The sequence below is a fragment of the Prionailurus bengalensis genome, chromosome B2 (genome assembly GCF_016509475.1).
Source record: "Prionailurus bengalensis isolate Pbe53 chromosome B2, Fcat_Pben_1.1_paternal_pri, whole genome shotgun sequence".
Lineage (NCBI taxonomy): Eukaryota > Metazoa > Chordata > Mammalia > Carnivora > Felidae > Prionailurus > Prionailurus bengalensis.
This window is the reverse complement of record NC_057349.1, coordinates 50,183,101-50,205,079: the sequence shown is the minus strand read 5'-3', so window position 1 is coordinate 50,205,079 and position 21,979 is coordinate 50,183,101. Positions and strand designations below refer to the sequence as shown.

Sequence of the window (21,979 nt, the reverse complement as noted above, 5' to 3'; positions counted from 1 at the left end):
GCTCCGCACTGACAACATGGAGCCCAAGGTGGGGCTCGATCTCACAAACTGTGAGATCATGACCTGAGCTGAAACCAAGAGTCAGATGCTCAACCGACTGAGCCACAGAGTTGCCCCAAGAATGGTATGATTTGAGAGGACTGGAACACTCAGAATTAGCGGGGGCATCATTGGTATGTATAAAATAGCATTTTAGCATTTCTGGTTTAGGAATGTTTGCAATCTAATATCTATCCCAGTAAGTTCCATTTGCATGATATTTTCCTACCTCTGTCTGTTCTCTCTCATACACAGGCAGGGGTAAGTGGTAGGAGAATTAGAATCTACTGTTAATCCATCTGCTTTGGGCCCAACCTATGAAATTATGAGCAGGAAAACACCTGTACTTCCTCATGAGGCTCTTTTCAATGCCCATTTCAGTTAAAATCCCCTCTTAACATAAAGCAGGGAAGAGTTTAGGGGTGAATTATAGGATATCCATCACAATTGGACTGGGGACAATTGGACTAGTTAAGTAACTCCCTGGATCTCTCTTCGCTATCTGATGACGTTGAGAGCATCTGGATTTTGATTGGACTGCTGCCAGAGCTCATTAGCATAGCGTACCTTGACCTGGATTAGGGAACAGCAGCTCCTTCGTAGAAAATGACCAGAAGCTGCTGGGACCTGAACCAGAGATGAGATTTTTATGACAGTGTTGGCTGCATCTCCAGAAGAAGTCAGAAGGTAAGGAAGCCACAAATCCTGTGGAGAGGCGAATGTAAGGAATGGGACCATAGGCACCCCATTCCTACTGAATTTCATTTGTTTTACTTCCTTCGGTTCTCTGTAGAAATGATGAAATCTGAATACACATTGGCCCAACTTGTTTTAAAAAGAAAAAAAAAGGAAGTCTTTACGATTTATTTTCTTTAATTCTGGAGGAAAACTGAGTTGAGTTGTTTATTTTTGAAAGGCTGCAGTCTTTACTATGTTTTGTTCTTAACTTTCAGGGAAATAGTAAATTAATGTTTGTTCATTTGGCAAAAATTTATATCTGAGAAAATCAAAAGAGCAATGTAGCTTTCATGCAGCAAGATTTGTTATTCCCTTCCCCTTAATTTATTTTTGTGTGTGTGTGTTAATTTATTTATTTATTTTGAGAGAAAGTGAGAGAGAGAAAGGAAGGGGCAAAGAGAGAGGGAGAGATCAAGAGAGAGAGAAAGAGAGAGAGAAAGGAAGGGGCAGAGGGAGGGAGAGAGAGAATCCTAAGCAGACTGTCAGCATAGAGCCTGACTTGGGGCTCAAACTCATGAACCGTGAGATCATGACCTGAGCCTAAAGCAAGAGTCTGAGCCTAAACCAAGAGTCAAGTGCTTAACTTACTGATCCACCCAGGTGCCTCTACCCTCCCCTTAATTTAAAAACAAAAGAATTATGTCTATGTTGCATAGGCTAAAAATGCGACAATGCTTTAGAATTTTTGAGATACGAATCTTGTCATTCAAGGTGGTTTTTTTTTTTAAGATTAATCTATTCCAATTAGCTATAACAAATTTTAGACAATCTGAGTTACTGTTGAAGTTTAAAGAGGTAAGCACATAAAACTGTTGCCATCACATTTACACTTGATCTTTGTGTCTCACAGACTTGTTATTTAAATCTTCGGAATTCAAGTCTGTCTGTGTCAGCATTTCTTCAGTAACTCAATGTTTATTCCCCAAACATAGAATTTGATTTAAAACTCCTGGGGATTTAACCTTACAAAGCAGCATTTAAAATGAAGGTGATCGGGGCACCTGGGTGGCTTGGTCGGTTAAGCGTCCGACTTCGGCTCAGGTCATGATCTCACGGTCCGTGAGTTCGAGCCCCGCGTCGGGCTCTGTGCTGACCGCTCAGAGCCTGGAGCCTGTTTCAGATTCTGTGTCTTCTTCTCTCTCTGCCCCTCCCCTGTTCATGCTCTGTCTCTCTCTGTCTCAAAATAAATAAACGTTAAAAAAAATAAAATAAAAAATAAAATAAAACGAAGGTGATGGACTACATGCTCTTTGAGTCTTTGACCACTAGGTTATAGGTGAGTGTGGTAGGTGGGATAGGGAGAGAAGAGACCCCTATTAGCTTGTTATGTAATGGTTACATGTTCAGGTCAACAGTCTTCTCTATCCAGATACTTTCCCTCAGCGTATCTCAGTGATTGACAAGTATTAGGGTTATATAGTTTTTGTTTGCTTGTTTTGGTTTTGTTTTTTTTAGTTCTTTTTTTAAATTTACTTTTATTTTTTAATTTACATCCAAATTAGCATATAATGAAACAATGATTTCAGGAGTAGATTCCTTAGTGCCCCTTACCCATTTAGCCCATCCCCCCCTCCCACAACCCCTCCAGTAACCCTCAGTTTGTTCTCCATATTTATGAGTCTCTTCTGTTTTGTCCCCCAGGTTATATAGTTAAATAAAGGTACATAACTAAGGAACAGAGCTCATGAACTTCCTAAGGTGGAGACTATTAAACTTTTAGTTCAAGTTTACTATTAAGTTGTTTTATGTAACATCATTATGTCCCTTGCTTTTACAAGGGCACCAGCAGTGGAAGTGTCACACTTGTAAACATGTTTCACTTAGTGTTCTAATAAGCATATTTCATCTGCAAAATGATTAATTTTTCCTCAGAGTAGAACTCCCTTCCTTTCTTTTCTTCCTTCCTTCTTTCTTTCCTTCCTCTTTCTTTTTTTACCTTCCTTCCTTCTTTCCTTCCTTTCTTTTCTTTTCTTTTTGTGTAAATCCTCTTTAACCAATTAGAAACTAGAGCGGTATTTCTAATGGGGGGAAGAAATGCAGTTTGCACAAACATTTTTGAATGTCTATCATTTACATAAATAATTTAATCAAAGTAAAGTGAGATAGAATTTTCTTGGAGAGGGGAGGGAAGCAGGAGATTGCTATCGGAAAGTCTTGAAGAGTGCTTTGAGTTATAGTAGAAACATTATTTTTAAGCAATAGTTCTCAAACAGTTTTGCCACCCAGGGGACATTTGGCAATGTCTGGAGACATTTTTGGTTGTCACAACAATGGGATGGGTTGCTACTAACACTTAATGGTCATAGACCGAGGATGCTGCTAAACATTCTTTTTTTCTTTTTTAATGTTTGTTTATTTTTGAGAAAGAGAGAGAGAGGGAGAGAAGAGAGCATGAGCGGGGGAGGGGCAGAGAAAGACAGACAGAAGATCCCAAGCAGGCTCCATACTGTCAGCGCAGAGCCTGACTCAGGGCTTTATCTCACAAACCATGACATCATGATGACCAGAGCCGAAATCAAGAGTCACAAGCTTAACCCACTGAGTCATCCAGGTGCCCCTGCTATTAAACATTCTACAATGCACAGGATAACCCCCCACAGCAAAGAATTATCAGGTCTAAAATGTCTTTAATGCTAAGGCTTTAGAGGAATCTGATGAGGATATCCATTGATAATATTTGAAGATACAAAGTGCACACTGGATTTATTGAGGAGAGGAAAAATAATCTCTGTGGCAATTTAGATTTAAAAAATACTTCTAGATACCTTTGGTTGTGATGTTTCCCACTTGTAACTTGAACCACATGTTAGCTAATGTACAAAAGTGTATCCATGAAAATAACTCAAGCCAGCTCTTCCTTCTGCCCCAGGGAATATGGGGGGAAAGGTTCTAGTTATTGGCTGCAGATGACAATGGTTGCTACTCAGGCTTTCCCAAGCTGGAGACGTCTAGCTGTGAGAAAGGAAGCCCACGCCTGAGGTGAAAACGATGATCATGGTGCTTCTGATTACCCATGGTCAAGCTTTATTTCAACAAGATACTAATGGCTTCTACATTGTTTTTATTTGTATGCTGGTGCTTGAAAAAATGTCAGTGAAACAGGTTTTTCTAGCAGGCAAGCACTGATTTTTATTTCTAACGGTCAGTGTTACTATCATTTATTTTTTAGTGTCAGGAATCAGTCTCCAGGTCTAAGCTGCTTGAATAAAGAGTGGACTGATCAAGTCTACGAAGCGCCTTTGAAAGCAAAATCTCAACCACTTCTGCGGGAAGTTGGATAGACAGAAACCCGTGGGTGATCTGACTATCATGGAGCCTGAGGACTTTGATTCCGAGGAAAAAGAGATGTTAAGCTGGGATATTAATGATATGAAGCTGCCACAGGTATGTACTTGTTATAAGAATCTGCCTTCAGCATGTGGCTATAAAGCTGGACTCTTGACTTGCTAAGACCTAGAAGGAAATTGGTGAGAGTCCAAGCTGGGGAAATTCCTCTCCTGAAAGCTTCAGCTGGGCATCCAATTGAGGAATTTTAAGAGGGGAAGCCATGACCTATAATTTGAGTGGGTTTTGACTTATCAGGTTCCCCCCACACACATACACACACAATAGTTATAGACTGAAACAAAGAAAATGCAACTTCCTTTCTCTTTCAAAGTTGGCTTGGCTGATGTTGCCCCCAACTTAGCTAGCTAGTAGAATAAAATCTGTGATAAAGTATTTGCCCGTAGATTGACTCTGCAGAGTACACAAGTTCTCATACAACCTTATTTGCTATAGTAATGATTTTAAATTAAATCTGTAACTGGAACGTCCAAATGATAGTGCTTTCATGGGATTTAGCAGCTCTTCTAGAACTTTTGTTGAGTAATACATGGTACATACATGCTGGGTGTTTTCCAGCGACAGAGTGACTTTCATTTCATATTTTCTGTACCTTCATTTTTGGCACTTGACTTTTTAATTCTTAATTTGGTGGAAAACATTAATTGTTTAAAACTGGTGCCCTTTCTGGCATTTGAAGGATGCTTTCCTTGGAGGTTGTTGGAAAGGGTGTTGGGAAGGTTGACTGGAGACCAGCAGTACCTTGTAATGAAAAGGTCAAGCTAGTCTTCCTGATTCCAGGGAACAAGAAATTTGGATTATCCCAAGTGGAGCAGAAAAAAATGAGGTTCCATAGTCTTGATTTATAACCATTCCAGATTTTGTTCTAATAAAGACTTCCACATCACTCCAAATTTCACTCTACTGAAGATTTTCTTTTGTTTCTGTTTTCTCCGTAAATTCCCCTCTCCATTACCTCTTGGTAGGTCTTGGAGGAGCTGGAAGACACAAAGTGTACCCTACTTTCCACTCATCTAAGGATGGTTAAATAAACCACAGCTAAATCACATAAGTACCTATTGTAAGGATTTGTCCTTATGGTTTCTCTTAATGGTTTATGATTGTTGTAGCTGTTTTCGGGGAAACTTGAAAGTACATTTTAGTTATTTCTGGTTCAGGGACATATATTGATGCCTAGTCCTTTTCTTGATTTCTTGATTGTAGTTCACAAGTAGAAGGTGCGTGTCCTAAATATCAAGAGTGGAAGTAAGCAGATACATACAAAATTTACAGTGTCACATCCTAGAGCAGGGGTTTTAACAGGGCTGGAGAACCCTCTGAAATGGGAGGGAACACTGTGTACTAACATGCACTTTTTTTTCTGGGACAGAAAATCCATATGATTCATCAGATCTGTAGACAAAAGGAAGAACCACTTCTCTGGAGGGAAATTCAGGGCTCATAAAAGTTCATTTTCCCCCATGAATTTCCCAAAACAAAAACAGTCTCAGCTACTCAACACATTAAATTCAGAAATTCACAGCAAAAATACACATTCACTTTTGAAAATGTATCATTTATAGTTAATCAAAAAGTTTGATTACTCATGGAAATAACTCCGTGACCCTCAAGTGCCCTTGTAAATATGCCAGGGAAATGATTAAAAGTGCAAAATCTCTTAATATTTTCTAAGCAGAAACAACACCGTCCCAATGTGGGTATGTGCTGGCTCTGGAATCCTATCACGAACCAGCCGAAGTGAAAAATAAAAAGATTTCCAAGCAGATTAAGTTGTATATTTTGTGAGCATATCTGGAGGCTGAGCGGTTACATTGTGTAAACCAGGGTATGGAGACAAATGCCTGACTTGGGATTCCAGTTCTGCCTCTTTTTTTTAACCTGTAAAGCCTTAGGGAGTTGTTTACCTTTACTGAGACTCCCTTTCCCCTTCTGAAAATGAGGCAGTTGCACTCACTAGTCTCTTATAGAAGCTTTCAGTTCTAATGGTCTAGGATTCTGTGACCTGAGGTTAGGAAGTCAGCCTGCCCTCTAGAACTGGGGGCCCAGTGCTAACACAATGCCTGGCATGTTAACATGCCAGCAAATAACAAATGTGGAATTCATTAGCGAATGGCTCCACTGCTTAGAATCTGTGGGACTCTAAACAAATCGATTTTCTCAAGTCTCAGTTACCTGCTCGGTAAAAGGAAAATAGTAATTCCTTATATACCTTGCCTCAGTCTCTAAAGTCTTTAGAGCAGTGTTTCCCAAAGTATGTTCTATAGAGTATAAGTGATGAGGTATTTTTGTGGGTATATAAAGAAAAAGAAAACAGAAACACTAGATTCAACAAAGTTAAACAGATTTCTTCGCTGCAGACTTGAAGACTTCCATCCATGCAATGGCCGTGCTCCCAAGGGGAGGCTGTGTTAGGCACTTTGGCCCTGACTTGTTTTTGGCCGTGGAGCCCTGCCGGCGAGTAATGTTCCTCATGTTACCTGTTTGGGCACAAAAAATGTGGTTTAAAGGATCAAAGGCAATTGCTTGTCATTGTTATAGATTTCCCCAGTGTCATTCTTTGTCACATTCATACAAGGAATTTAGAATTTATTTTTCATAATTTTGTGTTCTTGCCAGAATGATTACTTTTGCAGTGTGTAGGCAAATTCCTATAACTTGTAGACCAATTTCTTTCCTGCTAATCTACTCACATACTTCAAGTTTCAGGATGGTCACCTGAATGTTAATTGCATCTTCTGTTACCCTAAATTCCATGTCCCCTTGTACATCTCAGTTATGTCAAGATATATGGATTAAATTTTGGCAACAGTGAATGGTGACGTCCTCATTAGGACATCTAACATTTCCAAATGACTAGAATGTGCCAGACACTACAGCAGGCTCCAGGGATACAGAGGCCATTAGGCTATGTTAACTTTCATGGAAGGGCTCATGATCATCTGGGCAAATGTAACAAGGTCCGTGCCTGAACGGAGAACCTAAGTCATACAGAAAAATGCTGGAGGTACTTGAAACAGGAAGTCTGTAATTCAGGGCCCCTTGGGCATGGGAAGCAAGGCAGAGATTCTGGCAAAGGGCTTTCTCTGGAGAAGCTGTAAAATGTAAAAGGATTAGGGCAGGGGAAGGAAGCAAACAGGACAGTCAAGGTAGAGCAGGTCACCAATGTCCGAAGGCTATTCAGCCTCTACAGTTGAGGGAGCTTGTGCATAGGCATTCGGCCAGGATGTTTGGGAAGTTACTGGCAGGAAAGGTGGCTTGGAAGCAGGCTATCCTAAGAGGATTCCATTGTTTTCTAGGAAGTGGGCAGCCACTAGGCTTTTGGGGCTGGACAGGTTCATGATCAGATCCAGGGCTCAGAGCCCACTTGCCCTTGCTAAGTCATCTCTCCCCTCTATTTGTTTCATGTGTGCTTCCTTCTTTCAGCTGCATGTATGTCTTTATCAGTCTTTATTTCACTTGTTTCTGGTCGCTCCTCTAACTTGTGGTTATTTTTATACCATTTCTCCTTACTCCAGCCCCCAGGGACCCAACCCAGAACGGCAGGCACTCAACTTACTCAAAAGCATCATTGATAAAATGTCTCTATTCCAGGGTAATGTGATATACCAATTTTGATTTCCTGTTTTATTTCTCCTTAAATTACATTTTTCATTTTAAAAGTTCAAATGTAATTGCTTTAGGGTTTGCTTGGTCCAAGCAGCAAATGTCTGGTGTTGGTTTAGTCTTACCTTCATTAAAAATGTTAATTACAAATTCCTGGAAAGTGGCACAATCTCATTAATACGACTCTAACACTTGACAGCCTTGAATACCTAGGAGAGTTCTTTTTTTCTTTTTGTTGGTTGAAAATTGGGAAGGGAATCACTTCTTTTGCTTCCTAAGTAGTAGCCACTTCAGCAGGGTGCCAGTTTCTGTGAGCACAAATACAGGGTGTTCCAGTGGCACCACAGCAGACAAACCCTGAATCATTTTGTTCCTACGCAGGGGCAGTGTTCAGATTAAACCTGTGACCAAGGGTGCCTGTCTGGCTCAAGTGGTAAAGCATGCAGATTTCGATATCAGGGTAGTGTGTTCAATCCCCACATTGGGTATAGAGCTTACTTTACTTTTTCTATTTTTTTTCATTCATAACTTTTCACTTGGGTCTTTTTTTTTCCTAAATATAATTTATTGTCAAGTTACCTAACGTACAGTGTATACAATGTGCTCTTGGTTTCATGAGTAGATTTCCATGATTCATTGCTTACATACAACACCCAGTGCTCATCCCAAGTGCCCTCCTCAATGCCTATCACCCATTCTCCTCTCCCCCCCACCCCATCAACCCTCAGTTTGTTTTCTGCATTTAAGGGTCTCTTATGGTTTCCCTCCCTCTCTGTTTTTATCTTATTTTTCCTTCCCTTCCCCTATGTTCATCTGTTGTGTTTCTTAAATTCCACATATGAGTGAAATCATAGGATATTTGTCTTATTTCACTTAGCATAATACCCTCCAGTTCCATCCATGTTGTTGCAAATGGCAGGATTTCATAATATATATATGTATATGTACATGTGTACATATGTGTGTACATGTGTACATATGTGTGTATATGTGTATACATATGTATATATGTGTACATATATGTACATATACATATACATATATATATATATCCATTCATCAGTTGATGGACATTTAGGCTCTTTCCATAATTTAGCTATTATTGATAATGCTGCTGTAAACATTGGGATGCATGTTAGAGCTTACTTTATTTTTTATTTTTTTAATTTTTTTTTCAACGTTTATTTATTTTTGGGACAGAGAGAGACAGAGCATGAACGGGGGAGGGGCAGAGAGAGAGGGAAACACAGAATCAGAAACAGGCTCCAGGCTCTGAGCCGTCAGCCCAGAGCCCGACGCGGGGCTCGAACTCACGGACCGCGAGATCGTGACCTGGCTGAAGTCGGACGCTTAACTGACTGCGCCACCCAGGCACCCCTAGAGCTTACTTTAAAAAAAAAATACGGGGCGCCTGGGTGGCTCAGTCGGCTAAGCGTCCAACATCAGCTCAGGTCACAATCTCGCAGTTCGTGGGTTCAAGCCCCGCGTGGGGCTCTGTGCTGACAGCTCAGAGCCTGGAACCTGTTTCAGATTATGTGTTTCCCTCTCTCTCTGACCCACCCTGTTCATGCTCTATCTCTCTCTGTCTCAAAAATAAATAAACGTTAAAAAAAAAAAATCCATGGCCAAAGCCACACAAAGTCATTAACTCACAAAATCGCCAGGTTTAAGTACATTCTTTCATAGAGAAAAGATTTTTTAAAAATATACATAGGCTAAACATAAATACAGGCCAACCTAAAACCTAGTGAGTCAACCACAAAAAAAGCCATGTCTTCAGTTAGTTAATTCCTGGACCATGATTTTAGCCAGCAAGGTTGTCTTTGCATTAAGCTCGTAAGCAAAGGTGAACCTTTGAGCTCTTTCAGTGAATTCATGTGGCTTAGTGTAATCACAATGAGCCAGTAATCGTAATCAAATGTGTCTTGGTGCTAAAGAAGCTAACAGGTAAACCAGATTCTGGATCTCTTGTCAATTATTATCTGCCTGCATGATCAGGCATTGTTGGTCTGACAGGGCCACCTGTGACTTTGTCCTCCTTGCTGGTGTTCTCCTTGATCTATGCTGGGCCCCTTGGTCATCGAATCCCCACTGCTGGAGCCAATTCTGCCATCCTGTGCTTCTGGTGTGATGGGGATAGCAACATTACTGCATCTGTGGTAGGAGAAACTCTTCTCTGGGTGCCTTCCAGAAGGTCCCTTGCTTAGTCAGGTAGAGTAGAAAAGGGAAGGAAGAAGAGAAGAGAGAGGTAGGTGATGAAGAATATGGAAAGTGGGGTACTCTGGCTCACCTTAGTGTTGTCCAAGCAAATAAGGAAATTTTTGTTTTGAGTTTTGTCCCTTTAACGAAGGTAGGAAATTGCAGTGTTAGCCTAAGAAGTTATTTGCGAGCTAACTCGAAAACATTTTGTTGAGTTGAATTTCTTCCTTTCATAACACTTGAAGTTTGGTTTCCAGTTGGCCAGAAGAGCTAAGTTCCTGAAAAGTTGTATGTAAATCAAAATGCTGGTCAAACTTTTTTTTCCCTGTGTTCCATAAGTAACATCTAATTTTTTCACTCTTATCTGATTTGCTTAAAGGCATATCTGTTTGCTATCCCTGTTTTATTTGTAAACATTAATGATAAAGAATTAAGCTATGAGGAGGCTGGGTGGCTCAATCGGTTGAGCATCTGACTCTTGATTTCACCTCAGGTCATGATCTTATGGTTGTGAGACCGAGCCCCAGTTCAGGCTCCATGCTGTGCATAGAGCCTGCTTAAGATTCTCTCTCTCTCCCTCTCTCTCTGCCCCTTCCCACTTGCATATGCAAGTTTGTGCATGCTCTCTCAAAATAAAATAAACTTTAAAAAAAGAATTGAGCTAATCTTAGCATTAAAGAAAATCTGCAGATAATTGCTTTATATGAGAGTGGATTATATTCTAAGTGAAATCTATTTTAATGTAAGTAACAACATGATAATGTAGGTGTTTTGATGCCTTATTTCAGAATTTTGGTTTTAATTTTATTAGTTTTATATAATAGTATATATTTAATTCTTAAGGGACTCCATTAGAACTTTAAGTAGTTTAACTAAGCAGAAAGAGGAAGGATGGGTGCTCCAGAATTACATGGAGTTGCAAAGATTTTTAGTGAGAGGATTAGATCTCTTAGTAAAAAAATTAGAGAAGTCATAGAAATGTTAGTTAAACCCCCAGTGATGTTACCCATGAGATTATAAAATATAAATTACTTAGATTTACATGTTGGAAACCTTAAGAGTATTCCCTTTAAATTATAAACTTGTTAACCAAGAGGAAAAACAAAGAGTTACTCATGAAAAGTTAGAAATTAAAATAAACAGATCTCTTGAAAAGAAGAAAATATTTTATGGAGATTTGCTAAACAAGATTAAGAAATGATTATTCTTTCTTTTTAAATTTTACCTGTCTGGTGCCTTAAATTTACAAGGCTTTCAGAGATCACTATCATTCATTTGACACCTGAGTTCCTTTGAATTATTGGAATCTGGGTTTTGTCTTAATTTCCACGTCCACTAAGCATCCGACTCAAAAGACTGGGCATAGAGAGTAGCTTGATACGAATACATTTACTCCTAGTAATTTTCTCAAGTCCATACATTGTCAGAATTATTACTGCATTACTGATGAAACTGGAAAAGTAGGCTGTCAGTGGAGAGGCTATCAGGGGGCAAAAAAAAGCTTAAAAGGTAGTCAAATGTAGAGGCACCTGGCTGGCTCAGTCAGAAGAGCCTGTGACTCTTGATCTCCAGGTCATGGGTTTGAGCACCACATTGAGTGTAGAGATTACAAAAACAAAAACAAACAAAAAAAAACCTTAAAAAAATGAAAAGATGGGGCCGCTGAGTGGCTCAATCAGTGGAGAGTTCAACTCTTGATTTTGGCTTAAGTCATCATCTTCCAGTTCTCAAGTTTAAGCCCTGTTGGGCCCCTGAGCTGACAAGCACAGGGCCAGCTTGAGATTCTTTCTCCCCGTCTCTCTCTGTTTCTCCCCTGCTCTCATGCTCACTCTCTCTCTCTCTCTCTCTCTCTCAAAATAAATAAATAAACTTAAAAAAAAGTGTTTAAAAAAAAAAAGTCAAATGTAGAAAATACCGTAAGCTCTAAAACCTCAACAATGTCAAAATAATTGAAAACACACAGTGTTCTTCAGCTACAAAGGAATCAAACTAGAAATTAATAGCCAAAGGAAATAGGAAAATCTGCAAATACATGGCAACTAAGCAATATATTTCTAAATAACCCATAAGTCCAAGAGGAAGCTTCCAAGAGAGATACATTAAACTGACCTGGGGGGAAATACAGTGGAGATCATTTCTTCCTCCGAACATCTGAGACACTTGTACATATAAGTTCCCCTCCTGGTTTGTGGGGTTTATGGTGCTGACCAGCCTGCAGGGGCCACTCACCTTTAAAATGAAAATCTCCATTTTTCTACAAGTTTGCTTTGCCCTTTTCTCTGCTACCCTGACTGTTGTGCTTTGTGTTTGAGTAATTTAAATTCACCAGTAGATCTTTATAGTCCAAATTGTTAAAGATCCACATCTGAATGTTTTTTTAAAAGTTCATTTCTGAGAGAGAGAGAGAGAGAGAGAGAGAGAGAGAATCCCAAGCAGGCTCCGAGCTGATAGTGCAGAGCCCAACTTGGGGCTCCATCCCACAAACTGTGAGATCATGACCTGAGCTGAAAGCAAGAGTCAAACACTCTGAGCCACCCAGGTGCCCTCACATTTTAATGTTTTAACCAGAATTTTTATTACTTCAGAAGATAAATACTATGTGTTCTGTGGTATTACTGTGACCACAGAAAACAAGAGGGCATTGTTTAGAGCCTTGGGTTAGAAGGAAGAGAAGGGGTGGGGGGTAGAACAAGCTGGAGTGGGGCTGCCTGAGGTGAAACTTACTTAGCTCAGAATTACCAGAGAATTGGGGGAGGGGAGGAAAGACCTGGAAAAAGCCCACAGTCCATTCTGCACCTTAGCCTGGGCATGAGTGTTTTCTGGAAGCTCTGTTGTGGAGCAGAGGGGACTCTCTGAACACCACACTGCCTTCTCCTTGCACAGCTTCCTGTTCCCACACCACGACAGGTACAGTGTGGCACAGGAAGGGCTCACCTGTGCCGTTCTGAGAAAGAAGGCTGTGGAAGAAGTTGTGCCACTAAAGCTTTTGCTTTATAGGGGCTTGGATGCCCATCTTGCATTTGGCTTGGCAAAGTTGAAAGCATGAAGTGACATCTCTGTGGGTCTTCTCTCTCCTGAAAGTCAGTGGCTCTTACAACAACACTGCTTGTGGTCTCAGATCTAGTAAAGTAATAGCTAAAATTGATACAGAACTTGCTATGCTCCAGGCACTGTTTCAAATGCTTTGTGTATGGTAACTCATTCAATCTCATAACATCCCTATGAGGTGGGTACTCCTGTTCCCTCTGTTTTACAGAGCAGGACGTGGAGGCACGGAGAGGACAAGGAACTTTGTTAAGACTTCACAAGGCTGTCTGCCTCACAGGTCTTTTTTTTTTTTTAATTTTTTTTCTACATTTATTTATTTTTGAGAGACAGAGACAGCGTGAGCAGGGGAGGGGCAGAGAGAGAAGGAGACACAGAATCCAGAACAGGCTCCAGGCTCCAAGCTGTCAGCACAGAGCCCAACTCGGGGCTCAAACCCACGAACTGTGAAATCATGACCTGAGCTGAAGTTGGACGCTTAACCGACTGAGCCACCCAGGCGCCCCTGCCTCACAGGTCTTAACCAGGAATTAAGAAACATCCTGTAATGGGCCAGACAGTCTCGGCTATGACTACTTGACTCTACCGTGGTAGTGTGAAAGTATCCACAGACAACACTTAAGTGGATGAACATGGCCGTGTTCTAATAAAACTTTATTTACAAAAACAGATAGTGTGGGGCGCCTGGGTGGCGCAGTCGGTTAAGCGTCCGACTTCAGCCAGGTCACGATCTCACGGTCCATGAGTTCGAGCCCCGCGTCAGGCTCTGGGCTGATGGCCCAGAGCCTGGAGCCTGTTTCCGATTCTGTGTCTCCCTCTCTCTCTGCCCCTCCCCTGTTCATGCTCTGTCTCTCTCTGTCCCAAAAATAAATAAAAAACGTTGAAAAAAAAATTTAAAAACAGATAGTGGGCTGGATTTGACCCATGGACCCTAGGTTGCAGACCCCAGCTCTTAACTGTTAACTAGCACTACACCTCATGTACATGAAACCTCTCATTTATGTTTCCTCAGATTCTTGTCCGTTCCCATGACATTCCATTCAAATGGCAACTGTCATTTTAGGAAACTTAAAGTTTACAACACATCTGCTCTTCGCAGTATTTTTTGAAGAATGTTTTATCACTGTCCAAAGAGTGAATAGTTTATCACTGTCCAAAGAGTTGTTTGTTAGTTAGTTAGTTTGTTTGTTTGTTTGTTTATTTTGAAAGAGACCAAGTGGGGGAGGAGCAGGGAGAGAGAGGGACAGAGAGAAAGCCCCAAGCAGGTTCTGCACTGATAGCACAGAGCCCAACGTGGGGCTCAACTCACGAACCGTGAGATCGTGATCTGAGCCGAGATCAAGAATTGGACACTCAACCAACTGAGCCACCCAGGCACCCCTCACTGTCTCCATTTTAGAAAAGAGCAAAATGAGGCTTCAGAGACAAAGTCACTTGCCCAGGGTCTTGTGTTACGAAGTTCTTTGGCATGTTCTAAACTTGAGATCTAACTCAGTAAACACCAACTTTCCCGTGCTGCCCTTCCATTCTAATGTTGATGTTTGCTTTTTTCCTTCTAAAATGCTTTTTTCTCATAGTCTATTTTGTGCTTTCTTGTTGGGGAATCAAAGGAGAAGCACCCTGTCTTCTTGTGAACCTTGTAGAATCTTCTCTCTGAGCTTTTAGAATCTTCTTGATGAGAAGTCTTATATCATGCCAGGTCTCTGAGGGCTATGGGGATGGACACAATCTAAGCTTGAGTATGGAGACTACTTAATGATTGTCATTCTTTTTTTTTTAATATTAAATTTATTGCCAAATTGGTTTTCATGCAACACCCAGTGCTCATCCCAACAGGTGCCCTCCTCAATACCCATCACCTACCCTCCCCTCCCTCCCACCCCCCATCAACCCTCAGTTTATTCTCAGTTTTTAAGAGTCTTTTATGTTTTGATTGTCATTCTTAAGAACTAGGAGGGATCTGTCAAATGCAGGATCTATGCACCAAAGGGCCAAAGGAATGTGAGGCTCAGCATCAGTGACTAACATTTATTTAGAGTGTAATCCATGGTTGGTGCTGTGCTTAGTATTTTTATATATTATCATCTTCTCAGAACCACTCTTGAGGTAGGCAGGTCTCATTATCCTTCTGCAGATGAAGAAACAGAAGCAGAGAAAGCCCAACAACATATGCTATAAAGATTGAATGTAATGTCTCTCTGACCTTTTTGAGGAGAGCTTAGATGTTCATGTATCGGAAATACTGCCAGTGGCTGGGCAATAAACAGAAGTTACCAGCCAAAGTAAACTCTTCCTTATTCCTCTGCCTTGTTTGAGGCCCATGGATATGCTAGCAGAGAAAATGGAAGACAATCTCCCCAGGAGAGACAGCAGCTCTCAGAACCCTCCCTAACCAGGCCTCCTCAGTTTTCCCAATGCTTATCTCTGGTGCCTTTGCCTAAACCCTTAGCATTCCCAATAAGGTATCTACAGTGTGGTATGAGACATTATCTCACTACCCTGCCACGATGTTTTCCACTGTGATTGTGTAAGAGCACAAAAATATTACTTCACCCTCAAAAATTCTTTGTTTTTAATGTTTATTTATTTATTTTTGAGAGAGAGCACAAGCAGGAGAGGGACAGAGAGAAAAGGAGACACAGAATCTGAAGCAGGCTCTATGCTCCAGGCTCCGAGCTGTCAGCACAGAGCCCGACACAGGGCTCGAACTCACAAACCATGAGATTATGACCTGAGCCAGAGTTAGATGCTTAACCAACTGAACCACCCAGAAACCCCTCACCCTCAAAAATTCTTAGTGGGAAATGGTCAGTTAAGTCTTATCACCAAGTTCTAGAGAAACATCAGTGGGGTAGAATTCAGGGGAAGCTGGGAGACTTCCAACTTCCGAAATTACAACTCATTTTGGTCCGGGGAGCAAGTCTTCTGTAGACACAGCATCTTCTGTTCCTGCCGCCGCGCTGTGCCTAGATCCTGCCGTCAGAACGAAACCCTGGTTGGTCTTTGCCAAAGGTCTCTCGGCAGCTCTTGGTGCCAAACCATCTTCGCATCTATGAACAGTTGTGTTTTCTCGCTTAAAATACAGCAACATTGTTTGTGTTTCTGTCAGAACGTGAAAAAGACCGACTGGTTCCAGGAGTGGCCAGATTCCTACGAGAAGCACATCTACAGCTCAGAGGACAGGAATGCGCAGCGGCACTTGAGCAGCTGGGCCATGCGCAACACCAACAACCACAACTCGCGCATCCTCAAGAAGTCCTGCCTGGGCGTGGTGGTGTGCAGCCGTGACTGCTCCGCCGAGGAGGGGCGCAAAATCTACCTGAGACCGGCCATCTGCGACAAAGCCCGGCAGAAGCAGCAGAGTGAGTAGGGTCCCCTGGCACAGTGAGGAAGCTACATCCACTAGGAGGCTCCTCCCCAGAGGCCAGCACATCCCGGCACATCCCAGCACATCCCGAGGGGTGTGGAGTGTGTGGAGACCAAGGTTGTTCCTTATGTAGAACACATTATGGAGAGCCGACCAGCCTCCTCAACCCCCAGTATCTGCCCCACAGATCTGCCATGCCCAGAGCACCCACCAGTAAAACTGCTCCCCTGGGTCAAGACACCTGACTCCAGGCCTCTGTTACAAAGCAGACGTGTCACTTCAGGGGCGGATGTGAGTTCATCGTGCACCCACAGAAAGTTTAGGTGAAAGTTGCTCGCCACACTTGCCATCTTGGAGAATGGGGCCGAAGATGAACTCAGTGAATGCTTTGATCTGGAGTGGGAGCGGCAGGGCTAAGTTTGAGATGAGACTCCATTCCACGTCCTTTAGATCCATGCCATAATCACGTTTGCTTGGTTTTCCTTTATCGTGTTCCTGGGATTTTGAAGCAGATACGTTCAGCATTCCGTGTCTTGCCCACTCCAGCCCCCAAGTTACCTCACGTTCTGTCCTTGTAATTTGTCTTTAAAACTTGCTCTCAGGAAAGGATCTGCTATCAGTCATTTACACTTTAATGAAAATTTTGTGGCTGTGCTCTTTCTCTCCTGTGACTTTGCTCCTTGACCCTTAATTCTAATTATGAAGTGAAAGAATTCTTTCCTCTTCTCTACCAAGAATTTCAAGTATCAGTAAATAAGTAGGGAGGGATTTTCTGCTCAAAGAGCTCTCCCCTGATCTGTGAAATAGCCTGCTGTGGAAGAAACTGCTTCCTTTTCCCCCTGTGTGAGACCTGGGCTGGGACACTTCAATGGCCAGGCCTCCTAGGGTCAGGGGTAATGCCCAGGAGGGGATGAAAGCTCATAAAGCTGTGCCCACCTATATTCTCTGCCATCCTGGAATCAGGCCTGCACTGCTAGAGTCGCACAGACTCAGGAGTCCGTTGACATGGCCTCCCTCCTCTGCTCTCTTACAGGGAAACGCTGTCCCAACTGTGATGGGCCTCTCAAGCTGATTCCTTGCCGAGGCCATGGGGGCTTCCCGGTCACCAACTTCTGGAGGCACGATGGACGCTTCATATTTTTCCAGGTTGGACTGGATTTAGAGTGAGGAGATGCCATTTCTCTTTCATTCAAGAAATGTGTACAGAGCACAGGGAGAAGTCTCGTATACAGGAGGTGGACGGGTGGACGAGAGCCTGTACCAAGCCTGAGGCCCACGCTGGGCAAGCAGATGTCTGTACCCATACCTCAGCAGACGCACCATGTACCAGGGAGCCAGCTGACTCTGCCTCGGGCTTCTTGGGGGAGGCAGCTGTCAGTACTCCTATCCCACTTGGGCTAGCGCAGCGCAGGGGCATGCAGTCGGCTTCAACAGACCCGAGGTCGAATACCAGCTCTGACCTCTAACCGACTCTGTAAACCTAAACATGTTACTTTGCTCCCCTAAGCCCACAGTTTTACATAAAATGTGGATGTTAAGAAGGACTTTACGGGGGGCGGTGGTGTAAACAGGATAGAGCGTGGCCTCTGATGGCAGACTGCCTGGGTGTCAGGATCAGTGTCCCTGCAGAAAGAGAATGTCCTGATTTGCTAGGGTGTCACCAGCCATTTTTAACAGCCAGCTCACAGAATTCCTGAAGGCCCTAGAGCTGGCTCCCCACTTGCTAAGGAGGTTGCCTGGCTGGTATAGTTTCTCCATGCTTCAGTTTCCTACTCTGTGAGTGAGGGATAGTAATAATGGTGGTAATACTAATGTGCGTGAAGGTAAAATGAGATCATGTGTTTGTGACCGCATCCTCTACGTACCATAGGAAGCACTTAGAAAGTGGCCCTTGTGATCATTGTGGATATGACTTGGCCAGGTGTGCCAGAGGCACCATGGGAGGAAGGGGCACCATGACCAAAGGCAGGCAGGAAAGCACATGGTGGGTTTAAGAGGTCTCATCAGTCTCATGACAGTCATCAATGGCAACAACGCCCCGTCAGGTGGCAGGGCACAGGATAAGCCTTTATATACCGTGAAGTACAATCTTGTTATTTATTTTACCTCCCTGTCTCCTATAAGTCAAAGGGAGAACACGATCATCCCAAGCCAGAAACCAAGTTGGAAGCTGAGGCAAGAAGAGCAATGAAGAGGGCACAGACGGCATCCTCCTCTGTCTCCTTAAAGCTGAAGGGGAGCCCAGAGACAAAGGTAACATGTCCCCCTATTTGTTCAAAACGTACAACTCACCACCCATGTGGTGGGAGCAATAGATGTCCCTGGTCCCTTCCCACCTCCCAATGAAGTCAAAATCATACTTTTCCAGCTCATCTACAAGCTAGCATCCACCAAACAAATGGAATCTGGGGGTTTCCTCTTAATTTCTACCATCTTTGTGGTATGTTCTCAAATGTTCATTAAATTCCATATATTTTTAGAATCATCATCCCCACTACAATTGAAAAAAGAGATTTGGGTTAGTACTTAACCTATATTTGGCACTTTATCTTTTGGTTCTATCAGAAAGGAACCTAAAATGATCTCCACAAAATAATTAGCCTTGTGTTTAGAATTTTTCCCCCAAATTTCCATTCTTCCCCTAAATAGAATATTTCCTCAGCACATTGTCTCAAGATGAAAAACCCACTGTTCTGAAAATAATGGCCATCTGGAGGGTTGGAGTGGGAAAGCCAAACTGTGAAGTGAAGTCTGTGGGTCTGTGGGCATCATACCATACGTTTGTGGGTATGTCTGCCTCACAGTGGTGCTAATTCCTGTATTTTACTACTGCTCAGGCCTCTACATTTCTTTTCATGAGAACAGAGACGGAGTCAGTCCATCCCTAGAGGCTGTAAATGTGTCTCACATAGGAAAAAATTGTCATTTGAGTCTGTAGGGAAATGTGAGTCCTTGAAACCAAATGGCTGGTCCCTCGTCCCTTCTCCAAGCCATGGGACAGGTTGAAGGACATTTCCTCCCAGTCGCTCTGGCTGGTCATGGTCTCTCCACCTCTACCCTCTTGTTACATAAACAAAAGGATAACTTAATTCTCAACCAGATTCTTTTCCTGTGACTTACTGGAAGGTAGTACACTTCCTTCATTTATAAAAATAAATTTACTACTTATATATTCTACAGGTCCTATTTATGATTCAACAAAATTCCCATGAGTTCAGAGAAAAATCTTGAAGGAAAAAAATAAATAACCCTAGTCTCTCAGACTGGAAACAGCACTAAAATACAGGGAAGTCAAGGAGGGAAGTGATGTGTGTGTGTGTGTGTGTGTGTGTGTGTGTGAGAGAGAGAGAGAGAGAGAGAGAGAGAGAGATCCCCTGAGAGTTATACTCAGTATAATATAAATCTTTGAAGCCATGATTTGATTCTTCTTAAATAGTCTCTTGCAAGTTCCTCACAAAGGCAGTTAGAATATCAGATTTGTGCTTGAGGATGAAACATTTTATTTTTTATGATTTTTTTTTCAATGTTTATTTTTGAGAGCAAGAGAAGAGAGTGTGAGCGGGGGAGGGGCAGAGAGAGAGGGAGACACAGAATCCGAAGCAGGCTCCAGCCTCTCAGCCGTCAGCACAGAGACCGACATGGGGTTCGAGCTCACAAACTGTGAGATCATGACCTGAGCTGAAGTTGAACACTTAACCAACTGAGCCACTCAGGGGCCCTGAGGATGAAACATTTTAAACACACTCACTCTCCTCAGAGTAAAGGGAGTAAGAGTAATTCGACTCTCACTGGTTAGTAGGCTTTAGAGTGGAAATGGAAGAAGCTTCTTTCAGGCTTTAAGTAGTTGTGGTAAGACTCCCCTGTGCATTTGTGCTTCAAGTATGTGAGGAATGAGGAAAATCGGACGGAGCACTGATTTGTGTGGAGTAACTCTGGGTGCCTGTGGTAGTTGTGTCAATTTGCTTAACTTATTAATGTGAGCTTTTCACTTTCCTTTCTAGTCTCTTCCAGGTGAAACACAAAGTTGGGGAAGTTTACCTTTAACTTGGTCTATCCAGGAAGGCATCCAATTGCCTGGTAGTTACGGTGGACGTTTAATAGCTAACACTCCCCAGCAGAAGTCACTGAATGATTCCTTATTCTTCTCCAAGAGTTATTGTTTGGGGGGAACCACTGATCTGGTAGACCCTGCTTCTACCTTGGGCCCCACTAAACTCTATGAGAAATGCAAATTGTCCAGTAGTTGGATTTATAATAGTGGGGACCTGCTTCATCCTGTTTCTGGAGTCTTCTCCGACTACGATGATCGGCAAACGTGGAATAAAAACACTGCTTTGGGGAGAAATTCTCTTAATGACAATCGTTGTCCCAATTATCCCTTTGCTTTGACCAGCTGGCCTTATGATTTCTCCCCTTCTCAGAACTCTTCAGAACCCTTTTCCCAGCAGATTCCCGTGGAACCACCTGCAGCCGAAAGTAGCTGTCACCCACTATGGCCAAATCCAGGGGGTGATCTTTACGAAGAGAAGGTGCATGTGGATTTTAACAGCTGCTACCCTTCCACCACATGCCACTCACGTCAGGAAGACCCCTTTCTCCTCACCTATACCCCCCACCCCCACCATCAATATTCATTGACAGGCAAGAGCAGCGAGTGGGATTTTAATGAAGAAATGAGGGGCATGGGTTTGGATCACTACAACAATGAGATGCTTCTAAACCTCTGTCCTTTAAGATGATCCAAATAGAAATCCTTGGACACTACTAGCAGGAATGTAATTTAGTGCAGACGCTGTGGAAAACAGTTACAGAGGTTCCTCAGAAAACTAAAAGTAGAACTACCATGCGATCCAGCTATTTTCCTTGTAGGTGTGTATCCACAGGAACTGAAATCCTTATCTCAAAGAGGCACCTGCACTCCCATGTTCACTGCAACATTATTCACAATAACCAAAGTACAGAAACAACCTAAGTGTCCATCAACAGATGAATGGATAAAGAAAATATGGTGTATACACACACACACACACACACACACACACACACACACATATTCAATGGACTATTATCCAGCCACACAAAAGCGAGGAAATCCTACCATTTGGGATGACATGGATGGACCTTGAGGGCATTATGCTAAGTGAAATCAGTCAGAAAAAGACAAATACTGTATGATCTCACTTACACGTGGAATATAAAAAAATAAATGCAGACTCCTAGAAACAGATCAGATTGGTGGTTGCCAGAGGTGGGGGATGAGAGGTGGGGGGTAAAATTCAGTGAAGGAGATCAAAGGATACAAACTTCCAGTTTTCAGATAAACTAAGTTCTGGGGATGTAATGTACAACATGATGACTCTGGTTAATAGTACCGTATGGTTGTATATTGGAAAGCTGCTAAGAGAGTGGATCTTAAATGTTCTTATCACAAGGGAAACAATATTTGTAACTATGTGAAGCAATGGATATTAAGTAAGCTTCTTGTGGTGAAAATTTGGCGGTAATACATATATCGGGTCATTATGTTGTACATCTTAAACCTATACAATGTTATATGTTAATTGTATCTCAATAAAACTGGAAGAAAAGAAAAAGGTGACCCAGATTTTTTACAACCATTCAAAATAACTGTTTTAGTAAATT

General features: G+C 42.3%; 1 protein-coding gene across 1 annotated transcript; it reads left to right on the top strand.

The window, feature by feature from the left end:
• Positions 1–625: 625 nt before the first annotated feature.
• GCM1 (glial cells missing transcription factor 1) lies at positions 626–21,349 on the top strand. Its single transcript, XM_043591658.1, has 6 exons — positions 626–726; positions 3,947–4,161; positions 16,079–16,331; positions 17,370–17,482; positions 18,461–18,589; positions 20,338–21,349. The coding sequence occupies exons 2-6, from the start codon at positions 4,087–4,089 to the stop codon at positions 21,073–21,075; spliced, it is 1,308 nt and encodes a 435-aa protein (XP_043447593.1). The 5' UTR covers positions 626–726; positions 3,947–4,086; the 3' UTR covers positions 21,076–21,349.
• The last annotated feature ends 630 nt before the right edge of the window (positions 21,350–21,979 follow it).